The 14,238-nt window shown below is 40.0% G+C and overlaps 1 protein-coding gene across 1 annotated transcript in view; it reads left to right on the top strand.

Annotated features, from left to right (window-relative positions):
• The window catches only part of PNPT1 (polyribonucleotide nucleotidyltransferase 1), a gene marked incomplete at its 3' end in the record, with an annotated part of 233,635 nt that overhangs the window by 113,392 nt on the left and 106,005 nt on the right, over positions 1-14,238 (top strand). The window contains 3 exon segments of the mRNA XM_053712023.1: positions 2,767-2,876; positions 7,209-7,280; positions 7,381-7,444. Of these exon segments, the coding sequence (XP_053567998.1) occupies positions 2,767-2,876; positions 7,209-7,280; positions 7,381-7,444 (246 nt within the window).

Below are 14,238 nucleotides of genomic sequence, written 5' to 3'. Positions count from 1 at the left end.
ATCTTCTTGACAGAAGTCAGAAAGTCAAAGCTTCTAAACGCTTGTCAAGTTCTTCTCTCTATTCTGCAGCCTTCCATAGCTCAGTGCATGGAAGTAGTAGGGTTGATGGTTGCAGCAATGGACATATAGTTCCTTTTGCTCGAATTCATCTAAGACCATTACAACTGTGCATGCTCAAGCAGTGGAATGGGGACTATACAGACTTGTCTCCAAAGATTCAAGTAGACCAGATGACCAGAGACTCACTCCGTTGGTGGTTGTCCCAGGATCACCTGTCTCAGGGAATGAGTTTCCGCAGACCAAAGTGGGTCATTGTCACGACCGACGCCAGTCTATTAGGCTGGGGCGCGGTCTGGGATTCCCTGAAAGCTCAGGGTTTATGGTCTCGGGAAGAGTCTCTTCTCCCGATCAACATCCTGGAACTGAGAGCGATTATTCAATGCTCTCCGGGCTTGGCCTCAACTAGCGAAGGCCGGATTCATAAGATTCCAGTCAGACAACATGACGACTGTAGCTTACATCAACCATCAGGGGGGAACAAGGAGTTCCTTGGCGATGAGAGAGGTATCCAAAATCATCAGATGGGCGGAGGATCACTCCTGCCACCTATCTGCAATCCACATCCCAGGAGTAGACAACTGGGAGGCGGATTATCTGAGTCGTCAGACTTTCCATCCGGGGGAGTGGGAACTCCACCCGGAGGTGTTTGCCCAGTTGACTCAATTATGGGGCATTCCAGACATGGATCTGATGGCGTCCCGGCAGAACTTCAAGGTTCCTTGCTACGGGTCCAGATCCAGGGATCCCAAGGCGACTCTAGTGGGTGCATTAGTGGCGCCTTGGTCGTTCAACCTAGCTTATGCGTTTCCACCGTTCCCTCTCCTTCCCAGGCTTGTAGCCAGGATCAAACAGGAGAAGGCCTCGGTGATTCTGATAGCTCCTGCGTGGCCGTGCAGGACTTGGTATGCAGACCTGGTGAATATGTCATCGGCTCCACCATGGAAGCTACCTTTGAGACAGGATCTTCTAGTACAAGGTCCATTCGAACATCCAAATCTAGTTTCTCTGCAGCTGACTGCTTGGAAATTGAACGTTTGATTTTATCCAAGCGTGGGTTTTCAGATTCAGTGATAGATACTTTGGTCCAAGCCAGAAAATCTGTGACTAGAAAGATTTACCATAAAATATGGAAAAGATATATCTGTTGGTGTGAATCCAAGGGATTCTCCTGGAGTAAGATTAAAATTCCTAAGATCCTCTCCTTTCTCCAAGAAGGTTTGGATAAGGGATTGTCAGCGAGTTCTCTAAAAAGGACAGATTTCTGCCTTATCTGTCTTGTTACACAAACGACTGGCAGCTGTGCCAGATGTACAAGCTTTTGTACAGGCTTTGGTCAGAATCAAGCCTGTTTACAGACCCTTGACTCATCCTTGGAGTCTAAATTTAGTTCTTTCAGTTCATCAAGGGGTTCCGTTTGAATCCTTTTTATCTGAGTTCTCTAAAAAGGACAGATTTCTGCCTTATCTGTCTTGTTACACAAACGACTGGCAGCTGTGCCAGATGTACAAGCTTTTGTACAGGCTTTGGTCAGAATCAAGCCTGTTTACAGACCCTTGACTCATCCTTGGAGTCTAAATTTAGTTCTTTCAGTTCTTCAAGGGGTTCCGTTTGAACCCTTACATTCCATAGATATCAAGTTACTATCTTGGAAAGTTCTGTTTTTGGTTGCTATTTCTTCTGCTAGAAGAGTTTCTGAATTATCTGCTTTGCAGTGTGATCCACCCTATCTGGTGTTCCATTCAGATAAGGTTGTTTTGCGTACCAAGCATGGTTTTCTTCCAAAAGTTGTTTCCAACAAGAATATTAACCAGGAAATAGTTGTTCCTTCTCTGTGTCCGAATCCAGTTTCAAAGAAGGAACGTTTGTTACACAATTTAGATGTAGTCCGTGCTTTAAAGTTCTACTTAGAAGCAACAAAGGATTTTAGACAAACCTCATCTTTGTTTGTCGTTTACTCTGGTAAGAGGAGAGGACAAAAAGCTACTGCTACCTCTCTTTCTTTCTGGCTGAAAAGCATTATCCGATTGGCTTATGAGACTGCCGGACGGCAACCTCCTGAACGAATCACAGCTCACTCCACTAGGGCTGTGGCTTCCACATGGGCCTTCAAGAACGAGGCTCCTGTTGATCAGATATGTAAGGCAGCGACTTGGTCTTCCCTGCACACTTTTGCCAAATTCTACAAATTTGATACTTATGCTTCTTCGGAGGCTATTTTTGGGAGAAAGGTTTTGCAAGCCGTGGTGCCTTCCGTTTAGGTAACCTGATTTGCTCCCTCCCTTCATCCGTGTCCTAAAGCTTTGGTATTGGTTCCCACAAGTAAGGATGACGCCGTGGACCGGACACACCAATGTTGGAGAAAACAGAATTTATGCTTACCTGATAAATTACTTTCTCCAACGGTGTGTCCGGTCCACGGCCCGCCCTGGTTTTTTAATCAGGTTTGAAAAATTTCTTTCTCTATATACTACAGTCACCACAGCACCCTATAGTTTCTCCTTTTTTCTCCTAACCGTCGGTCGAATGACTGGGGGCGGAGCCTGAGGAGGGGCTATATGGACAGCTTTTGCTGTGCTCTTTGCCATTTCCTGTTGGGGAAGAGAATATTCCCACAAGTAAGGATGACGCCGTGGACCGGACACACCGTTGGAGAAAGTAATTTATCAGGTAAGCATAAATTCTGTTTTTTTGCTCCTTTTAAACTAGGTGTTCCTATTTCTGCTCCTGTTGCTGGTGTTGCAATTGGATTAATTACAAAATATGATCCAGAGAAGAATGGAGAAATTCAAGATTATCGATTGCTTACAGATATCTTGGTGAGAATTTATTTTATATCCTCTTCTGTGATTTTATCCATCTTCATTTTTAAATTCTGAGTGCTCCCCCAATTTTCATTTCTTATTCTCCACATAAGTCTTTAGATGTTGGTGTTAAAATTTCCAGTCCTTGGGATTAGAAACTTCCCAGTAGTCCTTAACCCCTTAATGACAACTGACGTACCAGGTACGTCATGCAAAAACTAACTGTTAATGACAATGGACGTACCTGGTACGTCAGTTGTCTAACAGAGTGCTGGAAGTGATCACAATCGCTTCCAGCAGCTCTGAGGGTATTGCAGTGATGCCTCGATATGGAGGCATCCTGCAATACCCCTTTACAAGCCTCCGATGCAGAGAGAACCACTCTGTGGCCCTCTCTGCACCGTTAGTGATGGTGCCGATGGTGCCTTTGTCCGGTGGGAGGAGGGAGCGTGTGCACGATATGCGTGCGCACGTGCACATGCGCGCATTAGCCACACTGACACCAATGAAGAAGGAAGGGGAAAAAAGTTTTTTTTGTTTTTTTTTTTACATTTAAAAGGATCTGGGAGGGGGAGGGGGTATTGTGGGGGGGCTGCTACACTACAGAATTAATTAAACATACAAATAAAAGTTATAAATTAAATTAAAATAGTTTGGTTTGTGGGGCCAAACTGGGTACTGGCAGACAGCTGCCAGTACCCAAGATGGCGGTAATTAGGTAGGGGAGAGGGTTAGAGAGCTGGAGGGGGGGGATCAGGGAGGTTGGTGCTAAGGCAGGGGTCCATCACAACTAAAATATTTTATAATTTTTATTTAAAAAAAAAAAAAAACTCTTATTTAGTACTGGCAGACTTTCTGCCAGTACTTAAGATGGCGGTAACAATTGTGGGGTGGGGGAGGGAAGAGAGCTGTTTGGGAGGGATCAGGGGGTGGGATGTGTCAGGTGGGAGGCTGATCTCTAAAATTAACCCTGCAAGCTCCCTACAAGCTACCTAATTTAACCCCTTCACTGCTGTGCATAATTCACGTGTGGTGCGCAGCAGCATTTAGCGGCCTTCTAATTACCAAAAAGCAACGCCAAAGCCATATAAGTCTGCTATTTCTGAACAAAGGGGATCCCAGAGAAGCTTTTACAACAATTTCTGCCATAATAGCACAAGCTGTTTGTAAATAATTTCAGTGAGAAACCTAAAATTTTGAAAAATGTAAAGTTTTTTTTTTTTTTTTTGCTCGCATTTGGCGGTGAAATGGTGGCATAAAATATACCAAAATGGGCCTAGATCAATACTTGGGGTTGTCTATTACACTACACTAAAGCTAAAATTAACCCTACAAGCTCCCTAATTAACTCCTTCACTCCTGGGCATAAAACATGTGTGGTGCGCAGCGGCATTTAGCGGCCTTCTAATTACCAAAAAGCAACCACAAAGCCATATAAGTCTGTTATTTCTGAAAAAGGGGATCCCAGAGAAGCATTTACAACCATTTGTGCCATAATTGCAGAAGCTGTTTGTAAATAATTTCAGTGGGAAACCTAAAGTTTGTGACAAAATTTGTGAAAAAGTGAACTTTTTTTTTTTTTTTATCGCATTTGGCGGTGAAATGGTGGCATGAAATATACCAAAATGGGCCTAGATCAATACTTTGGGATGTCTTCTAAAACAAAATATATACATGTCAAGGGATATTCAGGTATTCCTGACAGATATCAGGGTTCCAAAGTAACTAGCGCTAATTTTGAAAAAAGTGGTTTGGAAATAGCAAAGTGCTACTTGTATTTATTGCCCCATAAATTGCAAAAAAAGCAAAGAACATGTAAAAATTGGGTATTTCTAAACTCAGGACAAAATTTATAAGCTATTTAGCATGGGTGTTTTTTGGTGATTGTAGATGTGTAACAGATTTTGGGGGTCAAAGTTAGAAAAAGTGTGTGTTTTTTCCATTTTTTTCCTCATATTTTATCATTTTTTTTTAGTAAATTATAAGATATGATGAAAATAATGGTATCTTTAGAAAGTCCATTTAATGACGAGAAAAACGGTATATAATATGTGTGGGTACAGTAAACGAGTAAGAGGAAAATTACAGCTAAACGCAAACACTGCAGAAATGTAAAAATAGCCATTGTCATTAAAGGGATACTAACCCCTCATTTTTTCTTTCATGATTCAGATAGAGCATGCAATTTTAAGCAACTTTATAATTTACTCCTATTATCAATTTTTCTTTGTTCTCATGTTATCTTGATTTGAAAAAGCAGTAATAAAAGGTTAGGAGCCGGCCCATTTTTTAGTTCAGCACCTTGGTAGAGCTGCTGATTGGTTTGCTACATTTAGCCACAAATCAGCAAGTGCTACCCATGTGCTGAACAAAAAATGGTCTGGCTCTAAAGCTTACAGTACTGCTTTTTCAAATCAAGATAGCATGAGAACAAAGAAAAATTGATAATAGGAGTAAATTAGAAAGGTGCTTAAAATCTCATGCTCTATCTGAATCATGAAATAAAAAAAATGGGTTTAGTATCCCTTTAAGGGTAAGAAAATTGAAAAATGGTCCGGTCATTAAGGGGTTAAAGGGATAATGAACCCATTTTTTTTCTTTCATGATTCATATAGAGCATGAGATTTTAAGCAACTTTCTAATTTACTCCTATTATCAATTTTGATTCCTTCTCTTGGTATCTTTATTTGAAAACGCCGGAATGTAAGCTTATGAGCTGGCCCATTTTTGGTTCAGCACTCTAGATAGTGCTTGCTGATTGGTGGCTACACCTGATCGACTAGGCCAAGAAATTAATTCCTAGACACTGTGTGTGTGTATACATGTACTTTATTTTAATATTATAGCGCTGCAGAATCTGTTGGCGTTCTACAAATAACCGATAATAATAAAATATGTTTTACATGTGTTTTTTTGTTATACTTTTATTTTAGCCCTAAATCTTTACTAACATTTTTAGCACTGCTATGTGTTGCACCTGAGCACAACACATAACTTTCAACTTATAATATGAGCAGTGTTTAGTGGGCTGCATATTTATTGAAAGTATAGGGCTTGCTAAAGGGCTATCGACCACGCTAAATATTCTCTGGTTATTCAGTTTTACCATGGGGCAGGAATACTGATAGCGCACCTTGCACTATAAATAGCACTTTACTTGTAATCTAGACCATAGTCTTTAGTTGTTGGCTCACCAGATATGTTCAGCTTGTACAGAAACATCCTGTTTCTAATGTAAAAAAAAATACTGTAAAGCATTTTGTCATCTTTTTAGATGGAAGGAAAAAAATGTATTCCTTTCAGGGCCTGTGCGTTTAGGCAATTATTTTTTATAAAAAAAAGTATTAATTTAGATTGTCTCCTGTAGACTGTTAGCCCTCTTCCTGTATTAATTTGTTTGTGTAGTTTGTTTTATATATGTGTTTTACCATTAGAAATGTCATAGAATAACCGTTCTGTACTCAGTACTATGAAATTTGTCAGTGCTTTACAAGTAAAAGTTAATAATAATGATAACTTGGTGTCTATTATCAAGCAGATAACAGGTGGGAAAAGTTCTTACTTCCTAAGGGCAAAAATGTAAAAGTTAATAATAATGATAACTTGGTGTCTATTATCAAGCAGATAACAGGTGGGAAAAGTTCTTACTTCCTAAGGGCAAAATGTACAAGCCCAAATTTGCTTTCTTTTAAGTCGGTAAAAATTTACTTTAAAACCCGTTCGAAATACTCTTCTATTGTTGGAACAGAAAATGAAATTACTACATGTATCACTATTCTACGTATCATCCATTTAGAAAAGCCCCATCTTAATCTTGTTTAAATGGATATCAGTTTGCTTTTGTTTATGTTTTCCATCAGTATAGACTTCATTAAAACCATAGTTTCACATTCTAAAAACACCCACGTACATAACACACATTCTGTATATGCTTCCATGAGGTCTGTGTATGCCTGGCAATTATACAAGTATACAGTATATTATCACAGAGTGAAATTAAATCCCACTTATGCCCTTCTAAGGGCTTTTAAAGAAGGGGGGGGCTACTTTTTATAGCTAATGGGATAGTCATAAACATGCTGCACTATTGCCAACGTTCCTATGTGGGTTAGTTTTATAGCATTTCTTCCAATTATGCTGTGAAAATTAGCATATGGTAGAAATAAGTTTGTTTAGTATATTTGAATATGCAAATCTGTTTTAAAACCTGTTCCAGGCTGAATTAAATTTTTATAGAAGAGATACATTTGGTGTCAAACCTTTTGCTATTATTAGCACAGACTGATTTGTTTACGAGATGCACAAAAATAACTGGAAACTCTAATAATTGCACCTTTTATGTTCTAGGGAATTGAGGATTACAATGGTGATATGGATTTTAAGATGGCAGGTACCAACAAAGGCATTACTGCTTTACAGGTATTTAGATTTTGTAACCAGTATTTGTTTTAACCTTTGAACTTTTAATATAATTTTATTCTTTTATATTTATTTATTTATTTTATACATTTCCCCACAGGCTGATATTAAAATACCTGGATTACCATTAAAAATTGTAATGGAAGCTGTTCAGCAGGCAACAGGTAGGTGGTCGGAATCCTTTCGGTGTTACTGAGCAATTTGTTGTAAATTATTTACTAAATTGTCATGTTAGCTGATTTGGCCATGTAAAAGTTCTTTTTGGAAATGTGTCTAATCTAAAAGGGAAAGGAAAGTCAAAATGAAACATTGTTTAGCTAGACCATGCTATTTTAAGAGCTTTTAGTTTACTTTTATCAAATGTACTTTGTTCTTTGGTATCCTTCGTTGAAAGGCATACCTTGGTAGGCTCGGGAGCACCATTGGGAGCTAGCTAGTGATGTGAAACTTTGGAATCCTTCTCTTATAAAACTTAAAATTGCTTTTTTTACTGAAAATTCTTATGTTTTCAGAATGTAAAATCCCATACTGCTTATTCTAATGCACTTTAACTGTGTTAAATATTTTAGTCTTAAAAAGTTGCGTTAAGGGAATGGAAAAAAAAGAAATTAAAGTGTACATTCAAAGATGAGTTGTGAAGTGTGTTTCTTTTATCCAGTTGTTGAGTCCACAATCTATTACTCCTGTGAAATACTCTTCCTGGCCACTAGGAGAAGGCAAAGATATCCAAACACCTCGCACCTTATTAAAGGGATAGTCAACACCAGAATTTCTTTCATGTAATTGGCAACAGTCCATGAGCTAGTGATGTATGGGATATACAATCCTACCAGGAGGGGCAAAGTTTCCCAAACCTCAAAATACCTATAAATACACCCCTCACCACACCCACAATTCAGTTTTTACAAACTTTGCTTCCTATGGAGGTGGAGAAGTAAGTTTGTGCTTAGATTCTACGTTGATATGCGCTTCTCAGCATTTTGAAGCCTGATTCCTCTCAGCGTACAGCGAGTGTCAGAGGGTTGTGAAGGGGGTATCACCTATTGAATGCAATGGTTTTCCTCACGGGAGATCTATTTCATAGGTTCTCTGTTGTCGGTCGTAGAGATTCATCTACTACCTCCCTTATTCAGATCGACCATATACTCTCATATTCCATTACCTCTACTGATAACTGTTTCAGTACTGGTTTGGCTATCTGCTATATGTGGATGGGTGTCTTTTTGGTAAGTATGTTTTCATTACTTAAGACACTCTCAGCTATGGTCTGGCACTTTATGTATTTAATATAAAGTTCTAAATATATATATTGTACTTATATTTGCCATGAGTCAGGTTTATGTATATTTCCTTTTGCAGACTGTCAGTTTCATATTTGGGAAAAGCATATTAAGGAAAATATTTTTTCTTACCTGGGGTATAGTCTTCTTTTTTTTCTATTGACTGTGCAAAATGCTGAAGTTTATTGCTTCATTCTTGGCGCAAGATTTTTTTTTGGCGCGATTCGTCATTTCCGGCATCTTAGTTGATGCGGAGTTCCTTGCTCAAGGTTGCGTTGTCAATGACGTGTGTGTCATTTCCGGATGTTGTTACCGCCAAAAAAAATTCAGTTACATTGTGCGTCATACTTGGCGCCAAGTAATTTCATTATTTAAAACCCCATTCCTATGTGCCTCTTGCCTTTTTCTATGTTAGAGGGCTATGCTGTTTGCATTTTTTTCCCATTCCTGAAATTGCCATATATGGAAATTGTTAATTTTGCTTTATATGTTGTTTTTTCTCTTACATTTGCAAGATGTCTCAATCTGATCCTGTCTCAGAAACCACTGTTGGAACCCTGCTGCCTGATAACAGTTCTACCAAAGCTAAGTGCATTTGTTGTAAATATGTGGAGATTATATCTCCAGCTGTGGTATGTAATAGTTGTCATGATAAGCTTTTACATGCAGAGAATGTGTCCATCAGTAATAGTACTATGCCTGTTGTTCCTTCAACATCTAATGTACAAGATATACCTGTGAATATAAGATTTTTTTACTGGTGCGATTCAGAAGGCTTTGTCTGCCATTCTGCCTTCTAATAAACGTAAAAGGTCTTTTAAAATTTCTCATAAAGTTGATGAAATTTCTAATGACCGACAACATACTGAATTATCCTCATCTGACGAGGATCTATCTGATTCAGAAGATCCTTCCTCAGATATTGACACTGACAAATCTATTTTTCTTTCATGTAATTAGCAAGAGTCCATGAGCTAGTGACGTATGGGATATACATTCCTACCAGGAGGGGCAAAGTTTCCCAAACCTCAAAATGCCTATAAATACACCCCTCACCACACCCACAAATCAGTTTTACAAACTTTGCCTCCCGTGGAGGTGGTGAAGTAAGTTTGTGCTAGATTCTACGTTGATATGCGCTCCGCAGCAGGTTGGAGCCCGGTTTTCCTCTCAGCGTGCAGTGAATGTCAGAGGGATGTGAAGAGCGTATTGCCTATTTGAATTCAATGATCTCCTTCTACGGGGTCTATTTCATAGGCTCTCTGTTATCGGTCGTAGAGATTCATCTCTTACCTCCCTTTTCAGATCGACGATATACTCTTGTATATACCATTACCTCTACTGATTCTCGTTTCAGTACTGGTTTGGCTTTCTACTACATGTAGATGAGTGTCCTGGGGTAAGTAAGTCTTATTTTTGTGACACTCTAAGCTATGGTTGGGCACTTTTATATAAAGTTCTAAATATTTGTGTTTAAACATTTATTTGCCTTGATTCAGGATGTTCAATATTCCTTATTTCAGACAGTCAGTTTCATTATTTGGGATAATGCATTTGAATAATCAATTTTTTTCTTACCTTAAAATTTAACTTTTTTCCCTGTGGGCTGTTAGGCTCGCGGGGGCTGAAAATGCTTCATTTTATTGCGTCATTCTTGGCGCTGACTTTTTTGGCGCAAAAAATTTTCTTTGTTATTTCCGGTGTCATACTTGTCACCAGAAGTTGCGTCATTTTTGACGTTTTTGCGCCAAAAGTGTCGGCGTTACCGGATGTGGCGTCATTTTTGGCGCTAAAAGCATTTAGGCACCAAATAATGTGGGCGTCTTTTTTGGCGCTAAAAAATATGGGCGTCATTATTGACTCCGCATTATTTAAGTCTCATTGTTTATTTGCTTCTGGTTGCTAGAAGTTTGTTCACTGGCATTTTTTCCCATTCCTGAAACTGTCATTTAAGGAATTTGATCAATTTTGCTTTATATGTTGTTTTTTTCTATTACATATTGCAAGATGTCTCAGATTGACCCTGAATCAGAAGATACTTCTGGAAAATCGCTGCCTGATGCTGGATCTACCAAAGTTAGGTGTATTTGCTGTAAACTTGTGGTATCTGTTCCTCCAGCTGTTGTTTGTAATGAATGTCATGACAAACTTGTTAATGCAGATAATATTTCCTTTAGTAATGTTACATTACCTGTTGCTGTTCCATCAACATCTAATACTCAGAGTGTTCCTGTTAACATAAGAGATTTTGTTTCTAAATCCATTAAGAAGGCTATGTCTGTTATTCCTCCTTCTAGTAAACGTAAAAGGTCTTTTAAAACTTCTCATTTTCTCCAACATAGGTGTGTCCGGTCCACGGCGTCATCCTTACTAGTGGGATATTCTCTTCCCCAACAGGAAATGGCAAAGAGCCCAGCAAAGCTGGTCACATGATCCCTCCTAGGCTCCGCCTACCCCAGTCATTCTCTTTGCCGTTGTACAGGCAACATCTCCACGGAGATGGCTTAGAGTTTTTTAGTGTTTAACTGTAGTTTTTATTATTCAATCAAGAGTTTGTTATTTTGAAATAGTGCTGGTATGTACTATTTACTCAGAAACAGAAAAGAGATGAAGATTTCTGTTTGTATGAGGAAAATGATTTTAGCAACCGTCACTAAAATCCATGGCTGTTCCACACAGGACTGTTGAGAGCAATTAACTTCAGTTGGGGGAACAGTGAGCAGTCTCTTGCTGCTTGAGGTATGACACATTCTAACAAGACGATGTAATGCTGGAAGCTGTCATTTTCCCTATGGGATCCGGTAAGCCATGTTTATTACGATCATAAATAAGGGCTTCACAAGGGCTTATTAAGACTGTAGACTTTTTCTGGGCTAAATCGATTCATTATTAACACATATTTAGCCTTGAGGAATCATTTTATTTGGGTATTTTGATATAATAATATCGGCAGGCACTGTTTTAGACACCTTATTCTTTAGGGGCTTTCCCAAAGCATAGGCAGAGCCTCATTTTCGCGCCGGTGTTGCGCACTTGTTTTTGAGAGGCATGGCATGCAGTCGCATGTGAGAGGAGCTCTGATACTTAGAAAAGACTTTCTGAAGGCGTCATTTGGTATCGTATTCCCCTTTGGGCTTGGTTGGGTCTCAGCAAAGCAGATACCAGGGACTGTAAAGGGGTTAAAGTTCAAAACGGCTCCGGTTCCGTTATTTTAAGGGTTAAAGCTTCCAAATTTGGTGTGCAATACTTTTAAGGCTTTAAGACACTGTGGTGAAAATTTGGTGAATTTTGAACAATTCCTTCATGTTTTTTTCGCAATTGCAGTAATAAAGTGTGTTCAGTTTAAAATTTAAAGTGACAGTAACGGTTTTATTTTAAAACGTTTTTTGTACTTTGTTATCAAGTTTATGCCTGTTTAACATGTCTGAACTACCAGATAGACTGTGTTCTGAATGTGGGGAAGCCAGAATTCCTATTCATTTAAATAAATGTGATTTATGTGACAATGACAATGATGCCCAAGATGATTCCTCAAGTGAGGGGAGTAAGCATGGTACACGCATCATTCCCTCCTTCGTCTACACGAGTCTTGCCCACTCAGGAGGCCCCTAGTACATCTAGCGCGCCAATACTCCTTACTATGCAACAATTAACGGCTGTAATGGATAATTCTGTCAAAAACATTTTAGCCAAAATGAACACTTATCAGCGTAAGCGCGACTGCTCTGTTTTAGATGCTGAAGAGCATGACGACACTGATAATAATGTTTCTGAAGGGCCCCTAACCCAGTCTGATGGGGCCAGGGAGGTTTTGTCTGAGGGAGAAATTACTGATTCAGGGAACATTTCTCAACATGCTGAACCTGATGTGATTACATTTAAATTTAAGTTGGAACATCTCCGCATTCTGCTTAAGGAGGTATTATCCACTCTGGATGATTGTGACAAGTTGGTCATCCCAGAGAAACTATGTAAAATGGACAAGTTCCTAGAGGTGCCGGGGCTCCCAGAAGCTTTTCCTATACCCAAGCGGGTGGCGGACATTGTTAATAAAGAATGGGAAAGGCCCGGTATTCCTTTCGTCCCTCCCCCCATATTTAAAAAATTGTTTCCTATGGTCGACCCCAGAAAGGACTTATGGCAGACAGTCCCCAAGGTCGAGGGAGCGGTTTCCACTTTAAACAAACGCACCACTATTCCCATAGAGGATAGTTGTGCTTTCAAAGATCCTATGGATAAAAAATTAGAAGGTTTGCTTAAAAAGATGTTTGTTCAGCAGGGTTACCTTCTACAACCAATTTCATGCGTTGTCCCTGTCGCTACAGCCGCATGTTTCTGGTTCGATGAGCTGATAAAGGCGGTCGATAGTGATTCTCCTCCTTATGAGGAGATTATGGACAGAATCAATGCTCTCAAATTGGCTAATTCTTTTACCCTAGACGCCACTTTGCAATTGGCTAGGTTAGCGGCTAAGAATTCTGGGTTTGCTATTGTGGCGCGCAGAGCGCTTTGGTTGAAATCTTGGTCGGCTGATGCGTCTTCCAAGAACAAGCTACTTAACATTCCTTTCAAGGGGAAAACGCTGTTTGGCCCTGACTTGAAAGAGATTATCTCTGATATCACTGGGGGTAAGGGCCACGCCCTTCCTCAGGATCGGCCTTTCAAGGCCAAAAATAAAACCTAATTTTCGTCCCTTTCGTAGAAACGGACCAGCCCAAAGTGCTACGTCCTCTAAGCAAGAGGGTAATACTTCTCAAGCCAAGCCAGCTTGGAGACCAATGCAAGGCTGGAACAAGGGAAAGCAGGCCAAGAAACCTGCCACTGCTACCAAGACAGCATGAAATGTTGGCCCCCGATCCGGGACCGGATCTGGTGGGGGGCAGACTCTCTCTCTTCGCTCAGGCTTGGGCAAGAGATGTTCTGGATCCTTGGGCGCTAGAAATAGTCTCCCAAGGTTATCTTCTGGATTTCAAGGGGCTTCCCCCAAGGGGGAGGTTCCACAGGTCTCAGTTGTCTTCAGACCACATAAAAAGACAGGCATTCTTACATTGTGTAGAAGACCTGTTAAAAATGGGAGTGATTCATCCTGTTCCATTAAGAGAACAAGGGATGGGGTTCTACTCCAATCTGTTCATAGTTCCCAAAAAAGAGGGAACGTTCAGACCAATCTTAGATCTCAAGATCTTAAACAAGTTTCTCAAGGTTCCATCGTTCAAGATGGAAACCATTCGAACTATTCTTCCTTCCATCCAGGAAGGTCAATTCATGACCACGGTGGATTTAAAGGATGCGTATCTACATATTCCTATCCACAAGGAACATCATCGGTTCCTAAGGTTCGCATTCCTGGACAAGCATTACCAGTTCGTGGCGCTTCCTTTCGGATTAGCCACTGCTCCAAGGATTTTCACAAAGGTACTAGGGTCCCTTCTAGCTGTGCTAAGACCAAGGGGCATTGCTGTAGTACCTTATTTGGACGACATTCTGATTCAAGCGTCGTCCCTTCCTCAAGCAAAGGCTCACACGGACATAGTCCTGGCCTTTCTCAGATCTCACGGATGGAAAGTGAACGTGGAAAAGAGTTCTCTATCTCCGTCAACAAGGGTTCCCTTCTTGGGAACAATAATAGACTCCTTAGAAATGAGGATATTTCTGACAGAGGCCAGAAAAACAAAGCT

This window comes from Bombina bombina, chromosome 4, assembly GCF_027579735.1.
Source record: "Bombina bombina isolate aBomBom1 chromosome 4, aBomBom1.pri, whole genome shotgun sequence".
Classification (NCBI taxonomy): domain Eukaryota; kingdom Metazoa; phylum Chordata; class Amphibia; order Anura; family Bombinatoridae; genus Bombina; species Bombina bombina.
The sequence above is the reverse complement of the archived record's forward strand: the minus strand, read 5'-3'. Positions and strand labels throughout refer to the sequence as shown.